Genomic DNA, 22,118 nt, shown 5'->3' with positions numbered 1-22,118 from the left:
AAATGCTCAGGCACAAAGCACTAGCTACACAACAAAATAAACAGGCGTTTTTGGTTTTTATATAATGATTGCAAAGCCCTTTCATACTTTTAATACTTGCTGAAGAGGAATTCTTGGGCCACCATCACTTAATCTTTGTGGCATCCTGGGTAATTCAGCTATTACTCTGGGCCTTCTGCTACTCTAGAGATGGACAAAGAAGGACATTCACTACTGTGTGGGGCTTGGCCCATGTCTGGTTCTCAACCGTTGAAGCAAATTCCTAGAGATATTTTAAATAACTTGGGGAAGGCTGGCCTGCCCCAAATTAAAAAGGGATGTAGATATAACGGAGGGGAGCTCAGGCAGAGGTCTGACATTCTGAGGTTCTGCAGGTAACACGGAAGGGTCTTCTCCCGTGGGGGTGTCGTCAGGAATCACTTCTTTGGCCTTACGCAGGCCCACCACACCCCCAGAAGAGCCACAGATGACTTCACCACTTTGCCCAAATCCACTGAGCACTCTCATTTCTCTCTAAATGCGGGTCCTGGGAGGGAGGAGGGGTTCAAAGTCTCGCCCCAACTCGGGACATGTGCCCCCCCCCCCCCCCAGCTAAAGCAGGGCGGGCGGCAGGACCCGTGGGGGTTGCCCTTATGCCGCGGCCTCCCTTTCACATTTTCTGGTGGCCGGCCGCTGTACGGAGTCCAGAACTCCCCGAATTTCGCGAACTGGTGGGGGCTGTTCTATGAGGATGAGGGGAGAAGGGGGGTTTAAGTTACATATCCTTTCCGTGCCACTGTCCGTGACGTATTTCAGGGAAGTTCTGAAAGGACAAGATCACGAGTTTATTTCTTAAAAAGATGTTTTCCAAGTTTTGTTTGTTGGTAAGGACGACCCGTCTTTCCTCGCTTGTGATCCTTACACCCGAAATTCGGTTGTTCAAGAGACGCGCGCGCAGAGACCAGCAAGTAAGCTACCACCGTGAAGACAAACCCATAGAGCCGCGTCGCCATCGCGACGACACCACAGACCTAAGGAGAGGAAATCTCGCGAGGCCGGATTCTAGCGTCACCAGCGTAAGCAACGCAGCTCAGAGCCGGGGCCCGCTCACCGTGTGGGGTCCCTACTTTTGCTCACTGCAGAAGCCCCGCCCACAAAGCTGGCCCCGCCCCGGTCGCGGCGGGAACAGTTACCGCCCTCCCCCCGCTCCCCTCCCCTCCCGCGCTACGGCCTTTACAAGCCCTACGTGTACCCCACGCGTAACTTGTGTCTCGGCTTCTCTGATTGGTCAGCATTCCTGGCGCAGACCCAGCATCCTTTCACCTGAGAGGTCACTCCGAGTCCCTAGTGAAAGTGAGGGTCTGAGGCTGGAATGCAGCAAGCATCTTGGGGATCTCTGCTGATCCTTTTTTCATTTCTCTCTGAGGGAGAGAACTCTGGGAAAGGAGCTGATCCAGGTGGACTCTTCAGGTGACAAAGATGGAAGCCCCAGGTCTGCCAGCAAGAAAAGAGGCAGGGTGAGTAAAGACAGTCCTAGGGTGGGGTGGCAGGAGGGCGAGGGTGAGGCTGCTGTGGAGTCCATGAACCTGCAATTCCTTCTAGCCGCGCTTTGTAGTTACTGTTTTGTTTCTTTCCTGTGAAAGACTTCAAATGGAAAAGTACAAAAAATAAGAAGTGGGAATCTGCGTATCCAACCCCCAGATTTTTAAAAGTTAACATTTGACTTATTGCTTCAGATTGTTTCTAGAGAAATAAAAAGGTGACACGCTGAGGGAAGAACACCACCTATCTCTCTTAGGGGTATCTATGCTTCTGAAGATAGGTTCTATTCTCCCAGTAATCCCTAGGATTAGATGGATATAACATAATTTCCATGCATTTTTAAGGTCAAGCAAAGCAATATCCAGCACTCCCTAGTGTCCTTGGGTATTCCCTTGTGACTCAGCTGGTAAAGATTCTGCCTACAATGCGGGAGACCTGGGTTCGATCCCTGGGTTGTGAAGGTCCTCTCGAGAAGGGAAATGCTTCCCACTCCAGTATTCTGGCCTGGAAAACTCCACGGAAGTCCATGGGGTCGCACAGAGTCACACAATTGAGTGACTTTCCCTTTCACTAAAGCAATGTTAAATGCTGTCTTGCTGCACTGACCTTTTATACCTGAACTTCGGTTCCTTGCTTTTTTCCCCACGTGGTATTGATTTTGTTTATCTTTGTAGATTCACGCAGTGTAGTCCATCCCATTGAAAGAATAAATCATAATGTGCTCCTGTGTCCCTCTGTTGAAGAACATTTAGGTTGTATACTTCCACAGTGTGGAGAACTGGCAGGCTCTGCTACTGTGATCTCATGCTGTTTCTAAGATGTTTCCCAAAGACCTTTCAACATGTGTGTAAGACCTTTCCTTGTTGCTGTATGTCTAATTTATCTAAATCCTATCTAGTCCTGGAGAAGGCAATGGCAAGCCACTCCAGTACTCTTGCCTAGAAAATCCCATGGATGGAGGAGCCTGGTGGGCTGCAGTCCATGGGGTCGCTACGAGTCGGACGTGACTGAGCGACTTCACTTTCACTTTTCACTTTCACACATTGGAGAAGGAAATGGCAACCCACTCCAGTGTTCTTGCCTGGAGAATCCCAGGGATGGGGGAGCCTGGTGGGCTTCCGTCTATGGGGTCACACAGAGTCGGACACGACTGAAGTGACTTAGCAGCAGCAGCAGCATCTAGCCCTAGTGCTCCTCAGGTGTGTGCACTCTCCCTCCCCTCCCTCCCATCCATCCAGTTTACCTTTTCACCCTCCCAGTGGTAGACTTTCAGATTCCAACAGTTACTCTTAATAAGTGCTGCCAGGTACTTTAATGTGGCATAGTGAGAGATAGGACATATCAATATGATGTCACCTAGGATTCAAGTCAGAGAAGGCAATGGCACCCCACTCCAGTACTCTTGCCTGCAAAATCCCATGGATGGAGGAGCCTGGTAGGCTGCAGTGTATGGGGTCACGAAGAGTCGGACACAACTGAGCGACTTCACTTTCACTTTTCACTTTCATGCATTGGAGAAGGAAATGGCAACCCACTCCAGTGTTCTTGCCTGGAGAATCCCAGGGACGGGGGAGCCTGGTGGGCTCCCGCACAGAGTCAGACACGACTGAAGTGACTTAGCAGCAGCAGCAGGATTCAAGTAGCATAGTCCTTAACATCAGGGCTTCCCCGGTGACTCAGATGGTAAAGAATCTGCCTGCAATGCAAGAGACCTGGGTTTAATCCCTGGGTCAGGAAGATCCTCTGGAGAAGGGAATGGCAACCCACTCCACTCCAGTATTCTTGCCTGGAGAATCCCATGGATAGAGGAGCCTGGTGGGCTATAGTCCGTGGGGTTGCAAAGAATCAGATACAATGAGCGACTAACCCTAGCTGCTCAGCAGGAACCTTAATTTAGACCAGCTGGTTCAAGTTGGTTATCCCATTTGTATGAAGGCCCAGGGTATGTGCTGGGGTGGGGAGGGAAAGAAGGGAGAATCTAGAAATGGCCTGTTCTCCAGCTCTTCCCATTTACTTGTTTCAGTAAGTGTAGTCTTACCATTAAGTATTGATCTTTTTAGTTTTATTTGTCTAACCAGTATTTTCTTTTGAAATAAAGTGTTCACTAAAGTTTAACATATGTTTACATCCCCATATGAATAAGTTTATCTGATAGCTTTTTCTTGACAGATAAGCTGATAAATGAGGACAGTGTGAAACAACCAGAATAATGGAACTTGGAAAGTTGAAGGGTAGCTTTTGTTAAGGAGGGCAGCTTTTAAAACCATAGGCTAAAATAAAATTTGAGGTTGTTTTCAATTTTAATTGATCATGCCACTGTTTATCCCGTTTTTTTCATATATAATAATGAGTTGATTATACAATTCTTAATGTTGTATTGTGCTTAATTATCCTTAAAATAATTGTCACCCCCATTCCAGCCAATAATATAATAAAAAATCAACTTGATTGAAGGATAACTTATACACAATAAAATGCACCTGTATTAATTATATGTCAATGAGTTTTATAGACCAGTATGTGTAGTTACCACCTTAATCAAGACACAGAACATTTCCATCAACTTAGATAATTCCCTGTGCCTCTTTGTAGGCAATTCCCTGTGCCTCTTTGTAGGCATTTCCCTGTGCCTCTTTGAAGGCAATTCCCTGGGCTATATATCAACTTGGAGAGAATTAACATCTTGGCAATTTTAAGCCTTGATTAGGGTGGTGGTAAATGCAAATGTACATTTGTTGAAACTCATCAAGCTGTACGTATAAATTCTGTGTAGTTTACTGTATAAAAGGGATTTCAATGAAATTGAAAATAAAGATCAAAAGTAAAAATTACCTCAGCTACTACCTCTTATTATTGACATGATTCATAATCATCAGAATCATTTGGCTTGTACATCTTTTTATCAGTAGGCTCTGAGTTTGAGGTGCTGCACTGGTTCATTAGTTTCTTACTATCTCAAAACCAACCAATTGATGCTGGCCTCTGTGATGTGGCAGGATGGGGAGAAGGGTCACAGCCAGACAGTGAGAGTCAGCAAAGCACCTATGTCAGAGATTATTAAACTTTTGTTAAGTATGGTCCCTTTCCTCTTCCTGGATTCAGTTAGACTCCTGCTAGGCCCTTCTTATCAAATGACTGAATACTAGTTTGTAGAAGGTAGGCAAAAGTGATGTGTACCCCTTCAGAACTGCCAGTCACAGTTCTCCATCTTTTTTCTCTTTAGAGTCCATGGGTCAGAGACTATCCCCAGGGCATCCTTGGAGCCATGACCTGATGAGAGACAAGCCACAGTGTGGAAGAAGCTACTTTTGCATCACCGCTGGAGAACAATCGCCCCCAAGGGACTTGGAGAGAAGTCTTCTCTAACACCCACTTTTAAGTCCCTGTTGTATCTTCTTTTATTCTCCCAGCACTCAGTGTGGTTGAGGGGAAATTCTAGATTTCCCATAATATCTTGGTCATGAAAGTGAAGTGAAAGTCACTCTGTCATGTCCGACTCTTTGTGACCCCATGGAGTGTAGCCAGCCAGGCTCCTCTGTCCATTGGAATTCTCTAGGCAAGAATATTGGAGTGGGTAGCCATCCCCTTCTCCCGGGGATCTTCCTGACCCAGGGATCAAACCTGGGTCTCCTGCATTCCAGGCAGATTCTTTTATTGCCTGAGCCACCAGGGAAAAGGTCTTTATGTATATGCAAGGCAAAGCAGATCAGGACCAGGAGCAGGCTGAGAGCTGTAAGACTCCACAGGGTAAGGGAGACCTTGTAGAAGTGCAGAGCAGTGGTGCAGAGGTGAGCATTGCCATCAGGATGGGTCTTTGGGGCATGCCAGCATCCACCAGAGACCGGAAGGACTATTTAGAGAAATTGATAAAAAAAATCTTTAGGTTACTCACTGCTGTCGCAAATGGTTGGGCTTAGAATGATGGGTAAATCAGGCATTAACGTCTCCATTTTACTAATGAAGAAATTAAGTTTTATAGAGGATAAGAGTGTTTGTTTTTATACCTATTACAGTACTTAGTTCATAGTAGATATACAGTAAATATTTGTTGAGGGAATTCCCTAGTGATCCAGTGGTTAGGACTCGATGCTTTCACTACCTTGGGCCTGGGTTGGATGCCTGTTCGGGGAACTAAGATCCAGCAAGCCAATGAATAAATAAGTAAATAAATATTTGTTGAATGAGTGAATGATTCTCTAGTCTAAGACCTTTAATGGTTATGCCTTCTACCAAGAATTGAGACCTTGCCTAGTTGGTGGTATATAGAAGGGTAGGGGACCGGGAAGGAGGACAGACACCTTGTAGTTGGGTACAGAATGTTCCTATGTGCTCTCTGCTGTCCCCTTGGCCCTACCACTCCCCATTGCCTTAGGACTCATTCCATTTACACATTAATGTCATCAGTCTCCCATGGGCTTTAGTTGTGTAGAAATCTCTTCCCATACTTCTGGAGTTGTCCCCACCCCTATCAGTTTGCCCTCTCCCATCTCCTTCCCATTGCCTTCCCCGCCTCTCCCTCCCATCCTGCCATATCTAACCACATATGTCTTCTGTATTTTGTTGAGTTTTTTTTTTTTTTAATGTATAAGCATAAGTCCTTAGGCAGCTGTGCATAATATGATGAACCTGGATGATGTGAAGTTGCTCAGTCATGTCTGACTCTTTGTGACCCCGTGGACTGTAGCCTACCAGGCTCTTCCGTCCATGGGATTCTCCAGGCAAGAATACTGGAGTGGGTTGCCATTTCCTTCTCCAGGGGATCTTCCCAACCCAGGGATCGAACCCAGGTCTCCCGCATTGCAGGCAGACACTTTAACCTCTGAGCCACCAGGGAAGCCCTGGTGAACTGGAGCCCTAAGCAAAGAACGGAGTTGTGACAGATACACCTTCTACAAGTCTATGTTACACATAATAAGATATATAAATATTGTAAGAGCCCCTGTGGCTCAGATGGTTAAAGAATCTGGCTGAAGTGCCAGAGACTCAGGTTCGATCCCTGGGTCGAGAAGATCCCCTGGAGAAGGGAATGGCAACCCACTCCAGTATTATTGCCTGGAGAATTCCAATGGACAGAGGAGCCTGGTGGGCTATAGTTCATGGGATTGCAAAGAGCTGGATATGATTGAGCAACCAACAGATCACATCAAATATTATTATACCATGTGGTTATTAGGCAAACACAGCAGTGCTTAAAAATTATAGTTAATGTAACCCTTATAAACATGTAAAATTTTATAGTTATTCTGTGTTTACTAGCTGCTATTAACTACTTGGGCATCTTGTATGAGTTATTGCATTTTCTTATCTGCTGCAGGAGGAGTTGGAAGGCATTGTCTTTAAGGAGTTTTAAAGGTCCATATCCAAGACTCTATGACTGTATGATTACTATTTGGACAGATAAAAGCTAAAGCAAGGGAAGCAGGAGTGATACAGTTGCAGGGTGAAAGTTGCATGATGCTAACTGGGCAGAGTTCTTCCAGAAACATCTGGGACCACTGAGACCATTTCTCTGGAAATCTTGAGACCAGATAATTGGATGAAGCTTTACACCCCCATCCTATTCCTTTCTGGTCACTGTCCAAATTGTCACCTCCTGGTTATGATCCTCCCCACAGTCTGCTTGTTATCCTCTCCACTGGGACCCCAGGATCAAAGGATGACACCCCTCATACATACATCATAGTACATACACAGTGCCTGTTGGTCTGCGATGTATGGGAAAGAAATTCTGTCTGCATCCCTTCCTGCAGGGCTCAGGGCTTCTCCAATGAAGGTTGCTTTTTGAGGAGGTCTGTCCTGGAATTTCTGCTGGGTTTGGGAGCCAATCCCCTCCCCATGCTCCGCCTTGGCAAATAGAGATTTCCCCTCCCTCCTCATTTCTGTTTTGCCACCATATCAGACTTTGCTTTAACCTAGAACTTTTGCCCTTTTCATAGAGAAAGCCAAAGCCATGGGTAGGAACTGCACCAACATGCAGTCAGATTTATGTATTGTTATGTCTTGCTGAAATATGGGAGAAAAGATGATGAAGTTTTGGCTTTAACTGGGTTTTGTTTGTTTTAGTAGCTGGAAGACAGAAACATAAGATTAGTAAGCTTTCTACTAGCCATCACCTTTGTAATTCATGCAATAATCCAAACTATATGTTCAGTTTAGTTGTTCAGTCGTGTCCACCTCTGGGACCCCATGGACTGCAGCACGTCCATCACCAACTCCTGGAGTTTACTCAAACTCATGTCCATTGAGTCGGTGATGCCATCCAACTGTCTCATCCTCTGTTGGCCCCTTCTCCTCTTGCCCTCAATCTTTCCCAGCATCAGGGGCTTTTCCGATGAGTCAGCTCTTCACATGAGGTGGCCAAAGTATTGGAGTTTCAGCTTTAGCATCAGTCCTTCCAGTGAACACCCAGGACTGATCTCTTTTAGGATTGACTGGTTGGATCTCCTTGCAGTCCAAGGGACTCTCAAGAGTCTTCTCCAACACCACAGTTCAAAAGCATCCATTCTTCGGTGCTCAGCTTTCTTCACAGTCCAACTCTCACATTCATACATGACCACTGGAAAAACCATAGCCTTGATTAGACGGACCCTTTATTAGCAAAGTAATGTCTCTGCTTTTTAATATGCTATCTAGGTTGGTCATAACTTTCCTTCCAAGGAGTAAGCATCTTTTAATTTCATGGCTGCAATCAGCATCCGCAGTGATTTTGGAGCCCAAAAAAATTGTGACACTGTTTCCACTGTTTCCCCATCTACTTCCCATGAAGTGATGGTTATTCAGTTCAGTTCAGTTCAGTTGCTCAGTCGTGTCCGACTCTCTGCGACCCCATGAATCACAGCACGCCAGGCCTCCCTGTCCATCACCAACTCCCGGAGTTCACTCAAACTCATGTCCATCGAGTTGGTGATGCCATCCAGCCATCTCATTCTCTGTCGTCCCCTTCTCCTCCCACCCCCAACCTTTCCCAGCATCAGAGTCTTTTCCAGTGAGTCAACTCTCGTCGCATGATGGTTATTAAAGTCCTCCAATTTCCACCTTCTCTGTGGTCAGCCTGCCATCAGCCAGAGGCCTCCCTCTGCTGGACAACTCTGGGAACACACAAGATCCTCATTCCATAATTTTTTCTCTCCTTGTTCTAGGTGAATACATTCCTTTGGGGGTCCTCTTGATGGTGCTCTTGAAGTCCTGCGCCCTGACATTTTAATATGACCTTTGTTTCACTTGAATTCTAGGAGTATCAGCTTGTTGTCTTTAGGAAGGCCCCCTTTAGCTGCAAATCTCTTTCTGAGTTCTAGCTTTTAAAAATCTTCCTTATGGAAGGAACAGGTTCGAGGTGCTTTGGCTACAGTTGAGAAAGCTTCTGATTTATTGGTGAAGATGTGCTGACAGAATGAGTAACGATTTTGGGCTCATGAAAGGGGGCTTCCAACATGGAGAGAAACTGACTGGAAACTCAGGATGGAGACAGAAAGAATCAGCACATACTGAATACCTGCTGAGGAGTTTTAATCTAACCTGTACGATGTAAAGATGAACTCCCGCAGCAGTGATAGTCTCTTCCCCTGAGCTAGGTTCCCTCTTTTAAAACTGAATTTAGCAGCAGTTTTAAATACTGAACTCCACAGCTGGGAGAATGAAACTACCTTCACAATTCCAGGCAAGTTCTGTGCTCAGCCGTGTGCACCAAGAGGCAAGCCTCTTGGCTTGTGCACAAAGAGCTTAACTTACAATAAATAAGCAAAGAAAAGCACAAAGAAGTGGAATAATGATTCATTTTTATGGGTGATAAAATGTCAGGACCAGGTCTCTATCCTTCACCGTTTTTTATATTCTCCACCTCATTCACCCTCTTGGTGACCTCACCAAGTCTCATGACTTTAAATGCCATCCATATACCAATGATCCAAAATGTTTGGCTCCAACTTAATTCAACTCCATCCTCCCCTAAACTACTCTGTCAAAGTTACTACTGACATCCATACCACTGAACCAAGAAACTATTCTCAGGCATCTAATCACTTCAGTCTATCAGCAACATTTGAACCCAGTTAATTACTCCCTCATCCACTTAGGAAATGTCTTACACTCTGCAAATTTCACAACAAAACTTCTGATTAACCCTCCCAGCTCCATCATAGCACACTTGCTTCTCTCTTATAGATGATCATTTTAGGAAAACATCTTATTCTTCTAGTTTATTCTTTCAGCCACATTGAGTTTGAGAGCTCAACATCTAAGAAAGCATTGAACAAATTAAGAGAGAAAAACCGCTCCTCACTTTCCCGGCGCTCGATGACATTGAGCTCGCTCGCACCACCGCCGGCCCTGGGGCACTGTGCTGGTCGGTGGAGTAGGCGGCCATGGGGAGCCTCCGCGGCCTGCGCCTGGTGGCTGGAAGTTGTTTTAGGTATTTAAAAAAATAAATTAAAAAAATAAAAGAGAAAAACTACATGATAATATCAATACATGAAGAAAATCTAGCTGCCATTTAATTAAAAAAAGTAGAAAACTGAGCGACTTCACTTTCACTTTTCACTTTCACACATCGGAGAAGGAAATGGCAACCCACTCCAGTGTTCTTGCCTGGAGAATCCCAGGGAAGGGGGAGCCCGGTGGGCTTCCGTCTATGGTGTCACACAGAGTCAGACACGACTGAAGTGACTTAGCAGCAGCAGCAGAAAACAATTGAAGGGAACCATTTAAATATAATGGAGATACAAAAATAATATTAAAGAACAAAACTTAATACCATGTTAATTAAAACCAAGAACTAAAAAGGGCTGACTGCTAAAAATATTATTCAAATTTACTGTGGAAATTCTTAGCAAATGCAGTACAAAAAAATTTAAATGCTTGGTATTCACATTAAAAAAATTTGCACCTTTATATGTAAAAGTTTTACAACTAATTGAGTTTCATTAAGTTTAAGTGAGTAAACCGGGCTCAACATATAGTATTGTGTATTTTCCCCTTGGATGTGAAAAAAGTAATAATTAAACTGAATTCCAAAATTAAAACTTCGAAAGCTTTAAGAGCCAATTCTATATAAGTGTCCCCAAATATCAGTATTTAACGTGGTGTAGTGCACCAGGGTTTAAAACCCTGCGCGCGGAGAAATACTATCTAGTTAGGCAAAGAGTGGAAATTTCAAATATCCAATCTGGGCAGTTCTGTCTCCAGGAACATAGAAACCCGGCAAGAGCTCTTGGGCTTTAGTTCTAAAATTCTAGGGCAGTCAAGTTCTCCCGACCCTGGCGGGAAACTAGCTGACAACCTGCAAATGGTCCCGGGGTAAGTCAGCCGAGCCTGGCCTCGATGGCGCAGCCTGAGGCTTGCGAGGCCTACCTGGTGAACTCGAAGACACCAATCTGAGCGCCGGGTAAGCCAGCGAATCACCGTCGTTCCCAAGGTCACCTTAAAAGCATTTCAGAGCCACCCAATTTTGGGAAAAGCCAACATAGCGATAGCGATATGGCCCAAGAGCCTATGTCCCAGCTTTGATCTCAGATAACACCAGAAAAATCTTTAATAGACAAACGAGCACATGGTACACGGGCCTAGCCGTCAGTCGTGCCGCTGAGGACAGGCCCCAAAGTTCCCCCGCTTGTTTCTGACATAGAAATGTAAGCTAAATGTAAGCTTCAGGTTAAAACGGGACTAGGGATAGTTTGAAGCCAAAAACACCAGCTTCTAACCCCACAGCTAAGTTTAACTTAGCCTCAAAAGGATTCTGATGTAGAGGTGAGACTGGCTTGCACACACTGTATTTGCATGAGGGCAAAACCAAAAAGCTGCGTGGTAATAAAGCTCTTTCCCTGAAATAAGTTGGTGGCTCTTAAAAGAGCCGTTGGTTTATTGGAAGCAGCTTCCAACCGGAACTCTTACTTCTTCTTGGGTGCTGCCTTCTTGGGTTTGGCAGCGGTCTTTGGCTTGGTTACCTTTACTTTGGCCCCTTTGGGTTTCACAGCCTTGGCTTTGGCAGGGCTCTTGGCTACTTTCTTAGGCTTCACAGCCTTGGGCTTCTTAGGACTCTTGGAGGACTTCTTTGTCACCACAGGCTTTTTAGCCTTTTTTGGAGTCTTGACACCCTTCTTAGCAGCAGCCGCCCCAGTGGCCTTCTTGGGCTTCTTAGAAGCGCTTGTTACCTTAGTTTTCATTGCCACCTTTGTGGCGCTGGGCTTGGCATCCACGGAGGATACTTTCTTGTTGAGCTTGAAAGAACCGGAGGCGCCGGTGCCCTTGGTCTGCACCAGAGTGCCTTTGCCCACTAGGCTCTTAAGACCCAGCTTGATGCGACTGTTGTTCTTTTCCACATCGTAGCCAGCACCCGCCAACGCCTTTTTCAGCGCGGCCAAGGACACACCGCTGCGCTCCTTGGAGGAGGAAACGGCTTGCACGATCAGCTCCGAAACTGAAGGGCCCGCGGGCTTTTTCCTAGCGGCTGCTGCAGCCTTGGCAGGCTTCTTCGCCTTTTTGCCAGCTGAAGGCTTCTCAGGGGGAGTGGAAGCAGCTGGAGCCGGGAGCGCGACTTCGGACATGGCGGAAGTAAAAAGAAACTAACAAAACCGCTAGACCCAACAAGGCAGTAAGACGCCGGTGGGTCCGGCGCGCGATATTTATAGGGCGGGGCCGCGCTGTGATTGGTGAGCGCTGGCGCCCGCCCCCGGCACCCTAGCGCCCCCTACCCTCCAGGCTGGGTCTCGCAAGGCAGCCGCCGGCCGCTGGGGCCTGTGGACCTGCTTTCCTGCTCCTTGCACCGAGGCACCCAGGCTCCTCCACCCCTCACCCCGACGCCGGTTGCCCAGTGGAGACGGAAATACTCCACTCCGCAGGGAAGGGTCCGAGCCATTACCATCAGAGGGTGCGACTTCATATTTTTTTTTTAAAGCAGGTTTTTTTTGTTTTGTTTTTTTCCTTTTGGGGGTGGGAGGAAGAGCTGTAAATAAGGCAATTGCGTAAGAATCCAAGGAGTTTCACCTGAAACCTCGCCTCTAGGAAGCACTGCCAAGGGATATCAGTTTCTAATCTGCAATCAGTTCAAAAGGTTATATTTTGAATGACTGAAAGGGAGATCGGAAAGCGAGAGTATGTAGGCCTGGTCTGCAGGTTTCGGAAAAGTTCTCATTAACGCCACTTCCTTTCCTGGCAACGCTGAGTATGTGTGGTAAAGACCCGAGACGCGGGTGCCCTTGGTCTGAACCAGGGTGTATTTATTATTTATGTGTTTGGGACAAAGGAGGATTGTAGAAAACAAAAGAATTGGTTAACACTGCAATTGACACTCCAGCTGCACCTGTGGAAACTTGGCCCGCAATTTCTGTAATTGCAACTTATTTCCACAGCCCAATGCAAGTAACAAATTTTGGACCCCCTTTCATCCTTATAACATATACCAAGCTGCAAACCTAGCACACGAAAGACATCAAGTAAGCTCTGGGTAGACTAAACTGTGCCCGGACAGGCATTGCACACAGGTAGGATGTGGCAGCAGGGGGAAAAGTTGCTTTAGTATGAAAATGAGAGAACACAACCCCGAGATAATATTTTAGGGCACTCTTCCTTTAAGTTGTTTGTGGCTGTAAAAGCAGCAATAATGCTCAAACGACTTCACAATGAGAATCAGACTAACTACTGAGAGAATAAAACTCCCTTTTCACAACCCCTTTCTGGGTAACAGTCCCTCACAATTCTGTCCCGGGCAATCTCCTAGCAGTAGGGAGAATGAAGCAGTGACGAGTCATTCCCGCGCGAGTGCCTGCGGTTTTCAAACAAGTCCGCACTGGTCTCAGTAACCCGAATTTCCCCCTGCTGCTGCTGCTGCTGCGTTCCTTCAGTCGTATCTGATTGTGCGACCCCATAGATGGCAGCTGATCAGGCTCCGCCGTCCCTGGGATTCTCCAGGCAAGAACACTGGAGTGGATTGCCATTTCCTTCTCCAATGTGTGAAAGTGAAGTCGCTCAGTCGTGTCCGACTAGTAGCGACCCCATGGACTGCAGCCCACCAGGCTCCTCCGTCCATGCGATTTTCTAGGCAAGAGTCCTGGAGTGGCTTTCCATTCCCCCAGTAACCCTCAAAAAACCTAAGAGCTCGTTTCCGCCTTGTGGCCAATAATAAAAGTGTTCCAGACAGAGGGAATGGCAACCCACTCCAGTATTCTTGCCTGGAGAATCCTAGGCACAAAGGACCCTGGCGGGCTACAGTCCCTGGGGTCGCAGAGTCGGACACGACTGAGCGCTCATTGGTTCGTCCAGACACGAGAGTCGCCCATCTTTACCCTTTCTTAACTGTCGTTTTCTTGAGTCTGTATTTATAAAACCCATTACGTAATTTCTAATAACTTGGAAGAGATAAGAACAATTGGATCTAGGCGTCTTAGTTTAAAGGACAATTATAATACAGGTATACAATCTTCCTGCAAGAGTAAGGTTTCATAAATGAGCATTGCTGGAAAGACATAAACAAGCTTTTCCTATAGTAATAAATGTGGCATCTAATAACTTTTTAAAAGGGAAATACAGTACGCAACAATTTCTTGTTTGAAGAATGATTTGTGCCTCCTGTGTCTAATGAATTTAACAAGTTTCAATGAAAGGGAAATGTTCCATGCAAATGAGGGATGCTAGATATGCATTCTTACTGGCTACCAAGTAAAATGGACTCTACCAATCAAAAGGTAGAATCTGGATTACCGCTTTCTTATAACGGTGCACATTTGGCTTTTTTTTAAAAATAAAATCAGTCACTGGCAGTAGTAAATTGTCTTCGTTTTGGTCCATAATCTATTCACCGAGTTTAGTCCATCGCCTGCTTCCCATGGGGAAATTCCTCTGATCCCTTGTGGCTGTCCCGCCGTTGTCTACCTGGCATTGCGCCAGGCTAAGTGTATTCTAGACGTTAAAAAATACTAGTTTCAGAAAGCTCCAATTGTAAAGTCAGAGCATAAGAAAAAGGTGCCGAAAATACTTCTGGAAACGCTAGTGTGATTTTTTTTTTTTTACAGTTTTTGTGGTTACATCCTGTAGGTTTCAAAGAAGTTCCTCGGTCAGTTTAAGCTTTACAGAGGGATCTCTCTTTTTTTGTAAAATGGCTTTAGAAATTTCTAACCCGATATCGGGTTACCGACCACGGAATGAACATCCCTCAATTCCCACCGCACTCAGGGGACTAAGAAAACCTACATTACTACAATATCAATGAAGTGAATGACTATTTTTCCGAAAAGGTAACACCCAAAGCATTGCATTTACAGGAAAATCGTGTGTGGAAAAGAACAAAAGCCATAAAAAAAAAAAATTGAAAAGAGCAGAGGATAGAAGGAAGCGGCCAATGAAACTGCACGGTTTTTGGAAAGTTTAAAGCTAGACTAATCAGAACCTGCAACGTAATATTCAAACTTTTCTCCCGCCCAATCACTACCCCTTAGGTACTATAAATAGCAGCAAACATGCTAGGCGACTTATTTGGGCTAGTGTTAGGGATATCTACGTTGTGGTTACTTGTCATGGCCCGTACTAAGCAAACTGCCCGTAAATCCACTGGCGGCAAGGCGCCACGCAAGCAGCTAGCCACTAAGGCGGCTCGTAAGAGTGCACCGGCCACTGGCGGGGTAAAAAAGCCTCACCGCTACCGTCCTGGCACGGTGGCCTTGCGCGAGATCCGCCGCTACCAAAAGTCCACAGAACTTCTTATCCGTAAACTGCCTTTTCAACGCCTTGTGCGTGAGATTGCCCAAGACTTCAAGACCGACTTGCGCTTCCAGAGTTCGGCGGTGATGGCACTGCAGGAGGCATGTGAAGCCTATTTGGTGGGTCTTTTCGAGGACACCAATTTGTGCGCTATTCACGCCAAGCGCGTTACCATCATGCCCAAGGACATCCAGCTAGCCCGTCGGATCCGCGGGGAGAGGGCATAAATTCCAGTATGAGATTTCAATAAAAGGCTCTTTTCAGAGCCACCCACGTTTTCAAGTAAAACGGCTGTAAGACGAACCAACTACAGTAGTTTAGTGTACTGCTTTGGGGATGGAATAACATGCATCAGTAACACTGGGGTCATGGGTGGTTTTGTTTTTTCCAATATTTCCTGCATATGCGAACAAACTTGGCCCTTTGTTTAGTACTGTTATCTCATATCTTAATGAAGAGCCAGGGTTTCGGAGGCACGCAGAGTGATTGACGTTTGCAGAACGTTTTTATAATAGGGCCTTTTGAACGTCAGGATAGTATAGCCATTTTTACATTTCCATCTCTGATCTTGACGTTTTTATGATTATCAAAAATTATTGATAATAAATTTTTGCCCTTTATTTGTTGTAACTAGGCTATTTGGAATATATTTGCTCTAAGCCTGCTTCCTCTAAGTACTTTTGTTAAAACAGTGTGGCACCCCGGCGAAGCAACCAAAGACTATTGGTCAAACTGAGCTCAGCCCGCCTGCCCAACCTGACCCGCCTCTCCCTTCCGGCCCTTCGGTTCCTTTGGCGCCGGTTCCCGGGGCTTGGAGGAGGGATTAAGGGCGGGGATTGATGGCGTCACACTTCCGGCTTGCGCGCTTTCCGTGCCCTCTCTGCGGGGAGGGGCGGAGGGAGTAAGTATATAAGAATCTGTTCTCGGCTTATTCGTCAGTTGCTGTTGGTTTACTTCTTGCGAAGCTATGTCGGGACGTGGCAAAGGTGGTAAAGGCCTGGGGAAAGGCGGCGCTAAGCGCCACCGCAAGGTTCTGCGCGACAACATCCAGGGCATCACTAAGCCTGCTATCCGCCGCCTGGCTCGTCGTGGCGGTGTGAAGCGCATTTCTGGACTCATCTACGAAGAGACCCGCGGGGTCCTGAAAGTGTTTCTGGAGAACGTGATCCGCGACGCGGTCACCTACACCGAGCACGCCAAGCGGAAGACTGTTACCGCTATGGACGTGGTCTACGCTCTCAAGCGCCAGGGCCGTACCCTCTACGGTTTTGGCGGTTAAGCTTTCCGATTTGCTCTCAGCTTGATTACAACCAAAGGCCCTTTTCAGGGCCACCCAACTACTCTAAAAAGAGCTGTAAGTATTAGCCAAGAAACAGCCAAGTGCTGTTGAACACTAACCCTGAACTGGAAAATATTGCGGGGTTTAGTAATCTGTATATACGTGCGGAACCCTTTGCTCTCGTGCACTGGACAGGTATCGGCGAAGATTTTTGAAAAATAAAAACTTGAGGTCGCCAAACCCCACCCATGAGTTGTCAGCCTGTCAGGACTGGTGATCTGTGCTTTGCCGCGGCGACCTGGAGAGGGGGTGGGAAATCGGGCGAGAAAAGGCAAAACCCGGGTTTAGGAACTTTGTGCTTTTTACGGGTTATGAAACAGGCATCTGAGTCTGTCATGTCCTGAGAACAGTACTGAAATTAACTGCTACTAATAGGGTGATTTGTCTCGATTAAAAAAAATAATCTGAAATGGTGTGCAAAAGAAGCCGGATTCAGACCACCAGGAAACGCAGGCGTTTAGTTCATCAGTTAAGAAAACCTGCTTCCCTCTATTTCGGTATCAACACAGCGCTCAGCAGTAAGCCATACTTCTGCCTTCCATCACAGAGAAATGGAAATTAGGGTGACTGAAATATTCTAAAATTAAACTGTAGTGATGGTTGTACAACTAAGTAAATATACTAAACTTTATTGTTTGTACACTAAAAATGGATGAAATTTTACGGTATGTAGATAATATCTCAAAAAAACTTATTTTATCTATCTATATATATAATCTCCAGGCAGGGTAGCAGGAGATGAAGTTTGTAGTGGAGGCCTGTTGGTCTGTGAAGATGTTCTGTTGCTGAAGTATGGCCTCTTGGTCTATGCTTGGTCTGTCGTTGTAGCCACAGGAAGTTTAAGCAAGAAAATCTCTCGTACAATTATATGTTCCAGTAGCATATCAGGCATTAGAAAGCTGAAGGGACGTGAATTCACTCGAGGTTGGGAAGTAGGGAAGCAGAGTATTCCCATTTAAAAGGTACTCACAAATGCCTCTATCACTGGGTTCCTTTTTGTATCATTTTTAGAGGGCTGACTGATTTCAGCCTCAGTATGTTAGTTCTAGTGTTTCTCCCAGTTTTTTCAGTCTCTTTCCCACCTGATAACTGTCCTCCAAGACTTGGAGGGGAATGACATAATTACTTCAGTTCAGTTCAGTTCAGTCGCTCAGTCGTGTCCGACTCTCTGTGACCCCATGAATCACAGCACATCAGGCCTCCCTGTCCATCACCAACTCCCGGAGTTCACTCAAACTCATGTCCTTAGCCTGCCTTAATTTAAACTGACAATGGGGATGGTTCAAAGCTGCATTTTGGATGACTAGAGGAAAAATGGTCCTGGTTGGGAGAGTAATGTAATCCTGGTGCCCTTCAGGACATATGTGTTGATTTTGTGTAATGTGCCATATACTGTTTAAGCATTGGGGTACACCAGTAAGCAAATTAGAATCTCCTGTCCTCCATTCAGATATGTAATAAAATATGTGGATACAGATTTCCTACACTGAAGGGAAGTGTGGCTGCTCCATAGACCACCTTCTTTTATGGTTGGCCTATCTTTTTTTAGTTCATAAGCCTTGTACATTGTATCATACTCATTTTAGTCATACCCACTACCTGGGTAAAAAGGTATGAACCGTTCTCAGACCTAACACTCCTGAAGTCCTTGTTCAGAACAAAGATAATGCTGATTGATATACCACTCCTGCATCATTCCTAAAAGCCAGAGAAAACCTGTCATGCTGATTGATTCAGGCAGTGATGAGTCAAAGAATTATAGATAGGGAATCAGTCATGGCAGCACTATGGTGGGCCTGAGGGTGGGAGAAGGCCTGTGTCCTTGTGTAGAACATTCATGCCTGCGTTCATTGAACTCTGCCACGTGAAGACAGTAGGAAGACAGCAGCCTATGAAGTAGGAAATGGGTCCTCATCACACACCCTATCTGCCTGAGTCTGCCTAGCACCTTGATGCTGGACTTCAGTCTCCAGAACTCTGAGAAATAGTTGTTGTTAAAGCACACGGTCCACGGTATTTTTATTGTATTAGCCTGAACTAAGACACCATTTTATGGATATAGATATTTTATCTGGTCCGTTTTGATGACAATTTATATTGCTTCCACTCATTTACAAACATCGTGCTGCTATAAAACATTTAAGTTCTTAGTGCTCTCATCCAGTCTGACCATGTGTATTTCTCTAGTCCAGAAGTCTCACCTGAAATTAAGAATCTGGCTTTCTCAACTGCCTAGTCAGTATCTCCTCCAGGGTCAAGGGACAGGTGTTAGTAGAATGAGGAGGCAGCAGTGTTTCCTAGAGCAGTCATCAATACACACGTCTCAAAGAAAAATTCAAGGAGGCTGATTATTCAGACAGTCAGCTGGTTTATCGATTTGAAGACACGTCAAAAAAACTTCTGTAACCATATTGTCATGTTTGAAAGTTTCACTTTAAAGTATAATTTACAGCAGAGTACAGAGAGAGACGAGATGATATGAAGCTGAAAGTGCAAGAGAGCCACTTAAGAGTCACTTTACCACAAAGGGGAGGGAGCGTCTGCCTACAATCTCAAAGGCCCTGCTAGAGGCCTAAGGGTTCAGAACAGAATCGCTTAATATAGTAAATGGGAATTTACAAACTGCTTAGCCAGAGGCCTCCAGCCTGAGGATGAAAATCAGCAATGCCAAGGTACTTCAAATATTAAGACCACTGGGTTTACGAGGCATCACGGCACTCAGCATGATGGATGACTCAAACTCTAGAAGTACCAGAGGCGGAGGTTTGGGGCGCGACCCGGAGGACAAGGAGGTGATGGGGCTGCAGAGATCAGAGAGCAGATCCTGGCGTCGCTCACTGCAAACACTAACACCCAGGGTCTTTCCGGCAATGTATTTAATTCATCTGGCTTGTCAACGACCAGCAGCACCCTGGCAGTTCCTGGAAATTCGCACAAATATTTATTAAACACTTGGAGCTTCCCAGGTGGTGCAGTGGGAAAGAAGCCGCCTGCCAATGCCGGAGACTCAAGAGACGCGGGTTCGATCCCTGAGTCGAGAAGATCCCCTGGAGTAGGAAATGGCAACCCACTCCAGTACTCTTGCCTGGAAAATTCAAAGGACAGAGGAGCCTGGACAGAGTCGGTCGCGACTGAGCACTCACACATGCACACCCGAGTTTTGCCTCTTCGACCAAACTTTGGCCTGTAGTTGATAATCCTTTTACACACGATTTGGGGGTAAGCAGGATCCCTCCCACTAGAGCGGGTGACGCTAGTCCTCAAACAGGGCACCGGGACTCCCGCCGCATACTATGCCAAACAGAATTTTACTGCCCTATTGACCCAAGACACCGCTACTCTTCCCACAACGATTGGATGAAGTGTTATGGTAGAGAACCTGCACAGAAAAACTACTTTAGCGTTATAAGGAGTAAATTTCTAACCCAAGTACACATTGAGCACAGCCCTTTCCGAGAGAGAGTGGGCGGCCCTGAAAAGGGCCTTTAAAATAAACGTACTGGCTGAAGCTTTAGCCGCCGAAACCATAGAGGGTGCGGCCCTGGCGCTTGAGCGCGTAGACCACGTCCATGGCGGTGACAGTCTTGCGTTTGGCGTGCTCCGTGTAGGTGACGGCGTCCCGGATCACATTTTCCAGGAACACCTTCAGCACCCCGCGGGTCTCCTCGTAGATGAGTCCGGAGATGCGCTTCACACCACCACGACGAGCCAGGCGACGGATGGCGGGCTTGGTAATGCCCTGGATGTTGTCGCGCAGAACCTTGCGGTGGCGCTTAGCGCCTCCTTTCCCAAGGCCTTTGCCGCCTTTGCCACGTCCAGACATGCTACCTGAACCGTTGCAAGCCTGTGCGATGCAACAGTGGTATTACTTCTTGGTCAAGAGTAATTATAAGCTGTAGTCGGACCTCATTGAGAACTGAACGCGCGGGCGGGAAAAGACATTCTGAAACCACTCCCTTGGCTCCGCCCCTTTCTGGATCCGGTGACTGTGAGAGGGAGAGAACCTAGTATAATGCATATTTTAAATTTTACCCTGGATTGTTTTGCTCCCTTCGGTCTTTGAATCTGAGTCCATTTGTATTTTCGACTGAGAATTTTAGTAAGGGCTTATGTTTTTATGGCAAATACTGTACTTTCTCCTTCAGGAGAAGGTGACTGTTAGTTGTGAATGGTAGCAGAATATGACGCTCACCCTTAATATGCTATTTTTGAGCTTTTTTTTTTAAAAAATACCGCACATAGAGTACAATTTACTTTTTTGTGAGAATTTATTTTGTGGGGGACATTTCCATTTATAAAGGGAATTTCATTTGATGTCTTTCTCTCTGTACCAGGAAGATAGGATAACTGGATCACCAGAGAATCTCATCAATGAGAAGACACTGGACTTAATTCTGTGTAATAACCTTACTCTTGTTTGCTTTCCTGGTAACCTCTCATAACTATCTCCCTCCTACTTCTTTTGTCTTTAGTTGAAGATATTTAAAGTGGGGTCTTGGACAAACTTGGGAGTTTTACTCAGTTTTTCTAGGTATCTCTTATGCATATGTGAGGTGTACATGTTATTAAACTGTTTTCCTCACGTTAACCTACACTTTATACAGTGGTTCTCAGCCAAGAATTTAGAAGGGTAGAAGGAAAGTTATTTTCCCTCTCCTATAAATACGTTGATTATTTTGAGCTGTAGCAGAAAAACAGCAAATGCATAGAGGATTTCTCTGAACTCCCATTATCTACCTAAAGGCAGACAAAAAGAATTCAATAAATCCCTCCCCAAAGAGTTCCACTAACTAGGGAAGAGTGACACTTAGAGAAAAGGACACTTTTACCACACCCACACAAACCTTGTCACAAACTATTGTCCATGAAAATGGTCAATCTGAGAAAGAAAATAGGACTTTATTAGAGCCAACCCAAGGATTATCACCTGGGAGACAGTCTTTCAAAAAGCTCTGAGGACTGTTCTGCTTGTTAGAATTCAAAACATAGTATATTCTTAAGACAAAGAGTTATATCTTAAAGTTATTACTGACAGACTACATGGTCCAGACCCGCATGTATAAGGTGAGTAGTGGGGCACTGCAGGATTGAGAGAGGAGTGTTATCTTCCAAGAAGGTACCTTGCTGGCACCAGGAGAAAACGGCTCTTTTCAGTCAAGCAGGTATTCCTATGTCTTTTAAGGAGATTTGGTCAATGTACTGCTATAACGTACACAATGTACACTAAAGAGGGTAGTGGCCCCAATGAGCAGAGAGAAACTTTATTATCCTGCTTTAAACATAATCTTATTTTATCACTATTGTTTCTCCCCATCTATTCTCTTAAGGGCCCATTCATCTTTTCTAAAAATCATTTACTCACCCCTATTAGGATTACACACCACCTCTCACTCATTTTCCCTATTAAGATGGTATTTAAGTTGGAATTTTAAGCTACCTTCAGGAGTTACTCATTTTTCCCCAGATAACTGCCACATATACATAAGGGCTATATGTTACTTCTGTTTGTTTTTCTCTTGTTAATCTTTTACTTCAAGGGTTCTCAGCTAAGAACTCAGAAGGGTAGAGGGAA

The 22,118-nt window shown here is 45.6% G+C and overlaps 4 protein-coding genes across 5 annotated transcripts in view; 2 read left to right on the top strand and 2 right to left on the bottom strand.

Moving 5' to 3' along the window:
* The window catches only part of H1-1 (H1.1 linker histone, cluster member), a 263,156-nt gene extending 249,537 nt beyond the window's left edge, over positions 1-13,619 (bottom strand). The window contains 1 exon segment of the mRNA XM_055406980.2: positions 11,407-13,619. Coding sequence (XP_055262955.2) covers positions 11,407-12,059 — 653 coding nt within the window. The 5' untranslated portion in view covers positions 12,060-13,619.
* LOC129543751 (histone H4) lies at positions 1,490-21,277 on the bottom strand. Of its 2 annotated transcripts, none has more exons than XM_088831497.1 (2): positions 20,047-21,277; positions 1,490-3,217 (listed from the first exon to the last, which is right to left on the bottom strand). In XM_088831497.1, the coding sequence occupies exon 1, from the start codon at positions 20,367-20,369 to the stop codon at positions 20,058-20,060; it is 312 nt and encodes a 103-aa protein (XP_088687623.1). In that variant the 5' UTR covers positions 20,370-21,277; the 3' UTR covers positions 1,490-3,217; positions 20,047-20,057. The 2 variants fall into 2 exon arrangements, with proteins under 2 accessions (XP_088687623.1, XP_088687624.1); XM_088831498.1 differs by lacking the exon at positions 1,490-3,217 and adding an exon at positions 18,623-19,631.
* On the top strand, positions 15,024-15,434 carry H3C1 (H3 clustered histone 1). Its single transcript, XM_055407008.2, has one exon. It carries the CDS (start codon positions 15,024-15,026, stop codon positions 15,432-15,434), a length of 411 nt encoding a protein of 136 aa, XP_055262983.1.
* LOC129543760 (histone H4) lies at positions 16,094-16,581 on the top strand. The gene has a single exon (XM_088831499.1). The coding sequence runs from the start codon at positions 16,175-16,177 to the stop codon at positions 16,484-16,486; it is 312 nt and encodes a 103-aa protein (XP_088687625.1). The 5' UTR covers positions 16,094-16,174; the 3' UTR covers positions 16,487-16,581.
* Positions 21,278-22,118: the final 841 nt, after the last annotated feature.

Source organism: Moschus berezovskii, chromosome 23 (assembly GCF_049115385.1).
Source record: "Moschus berezovskii isolate FMDL1 chromosome 23, NW_MosBer_1.0, whole genome shotgun sequence".
Taxonomy (NCBI): domain Eukaryota; kingdom Metazoa; phylum Chordata; class Mammalia; order Artiodactyla; family Moschidae; genus Moschus; species Moschus berezovskii.
Note: the sequence above shows the minus strand (reverse complement) of the source record. Positions and strands in the feature narration are given on the sequence as shown.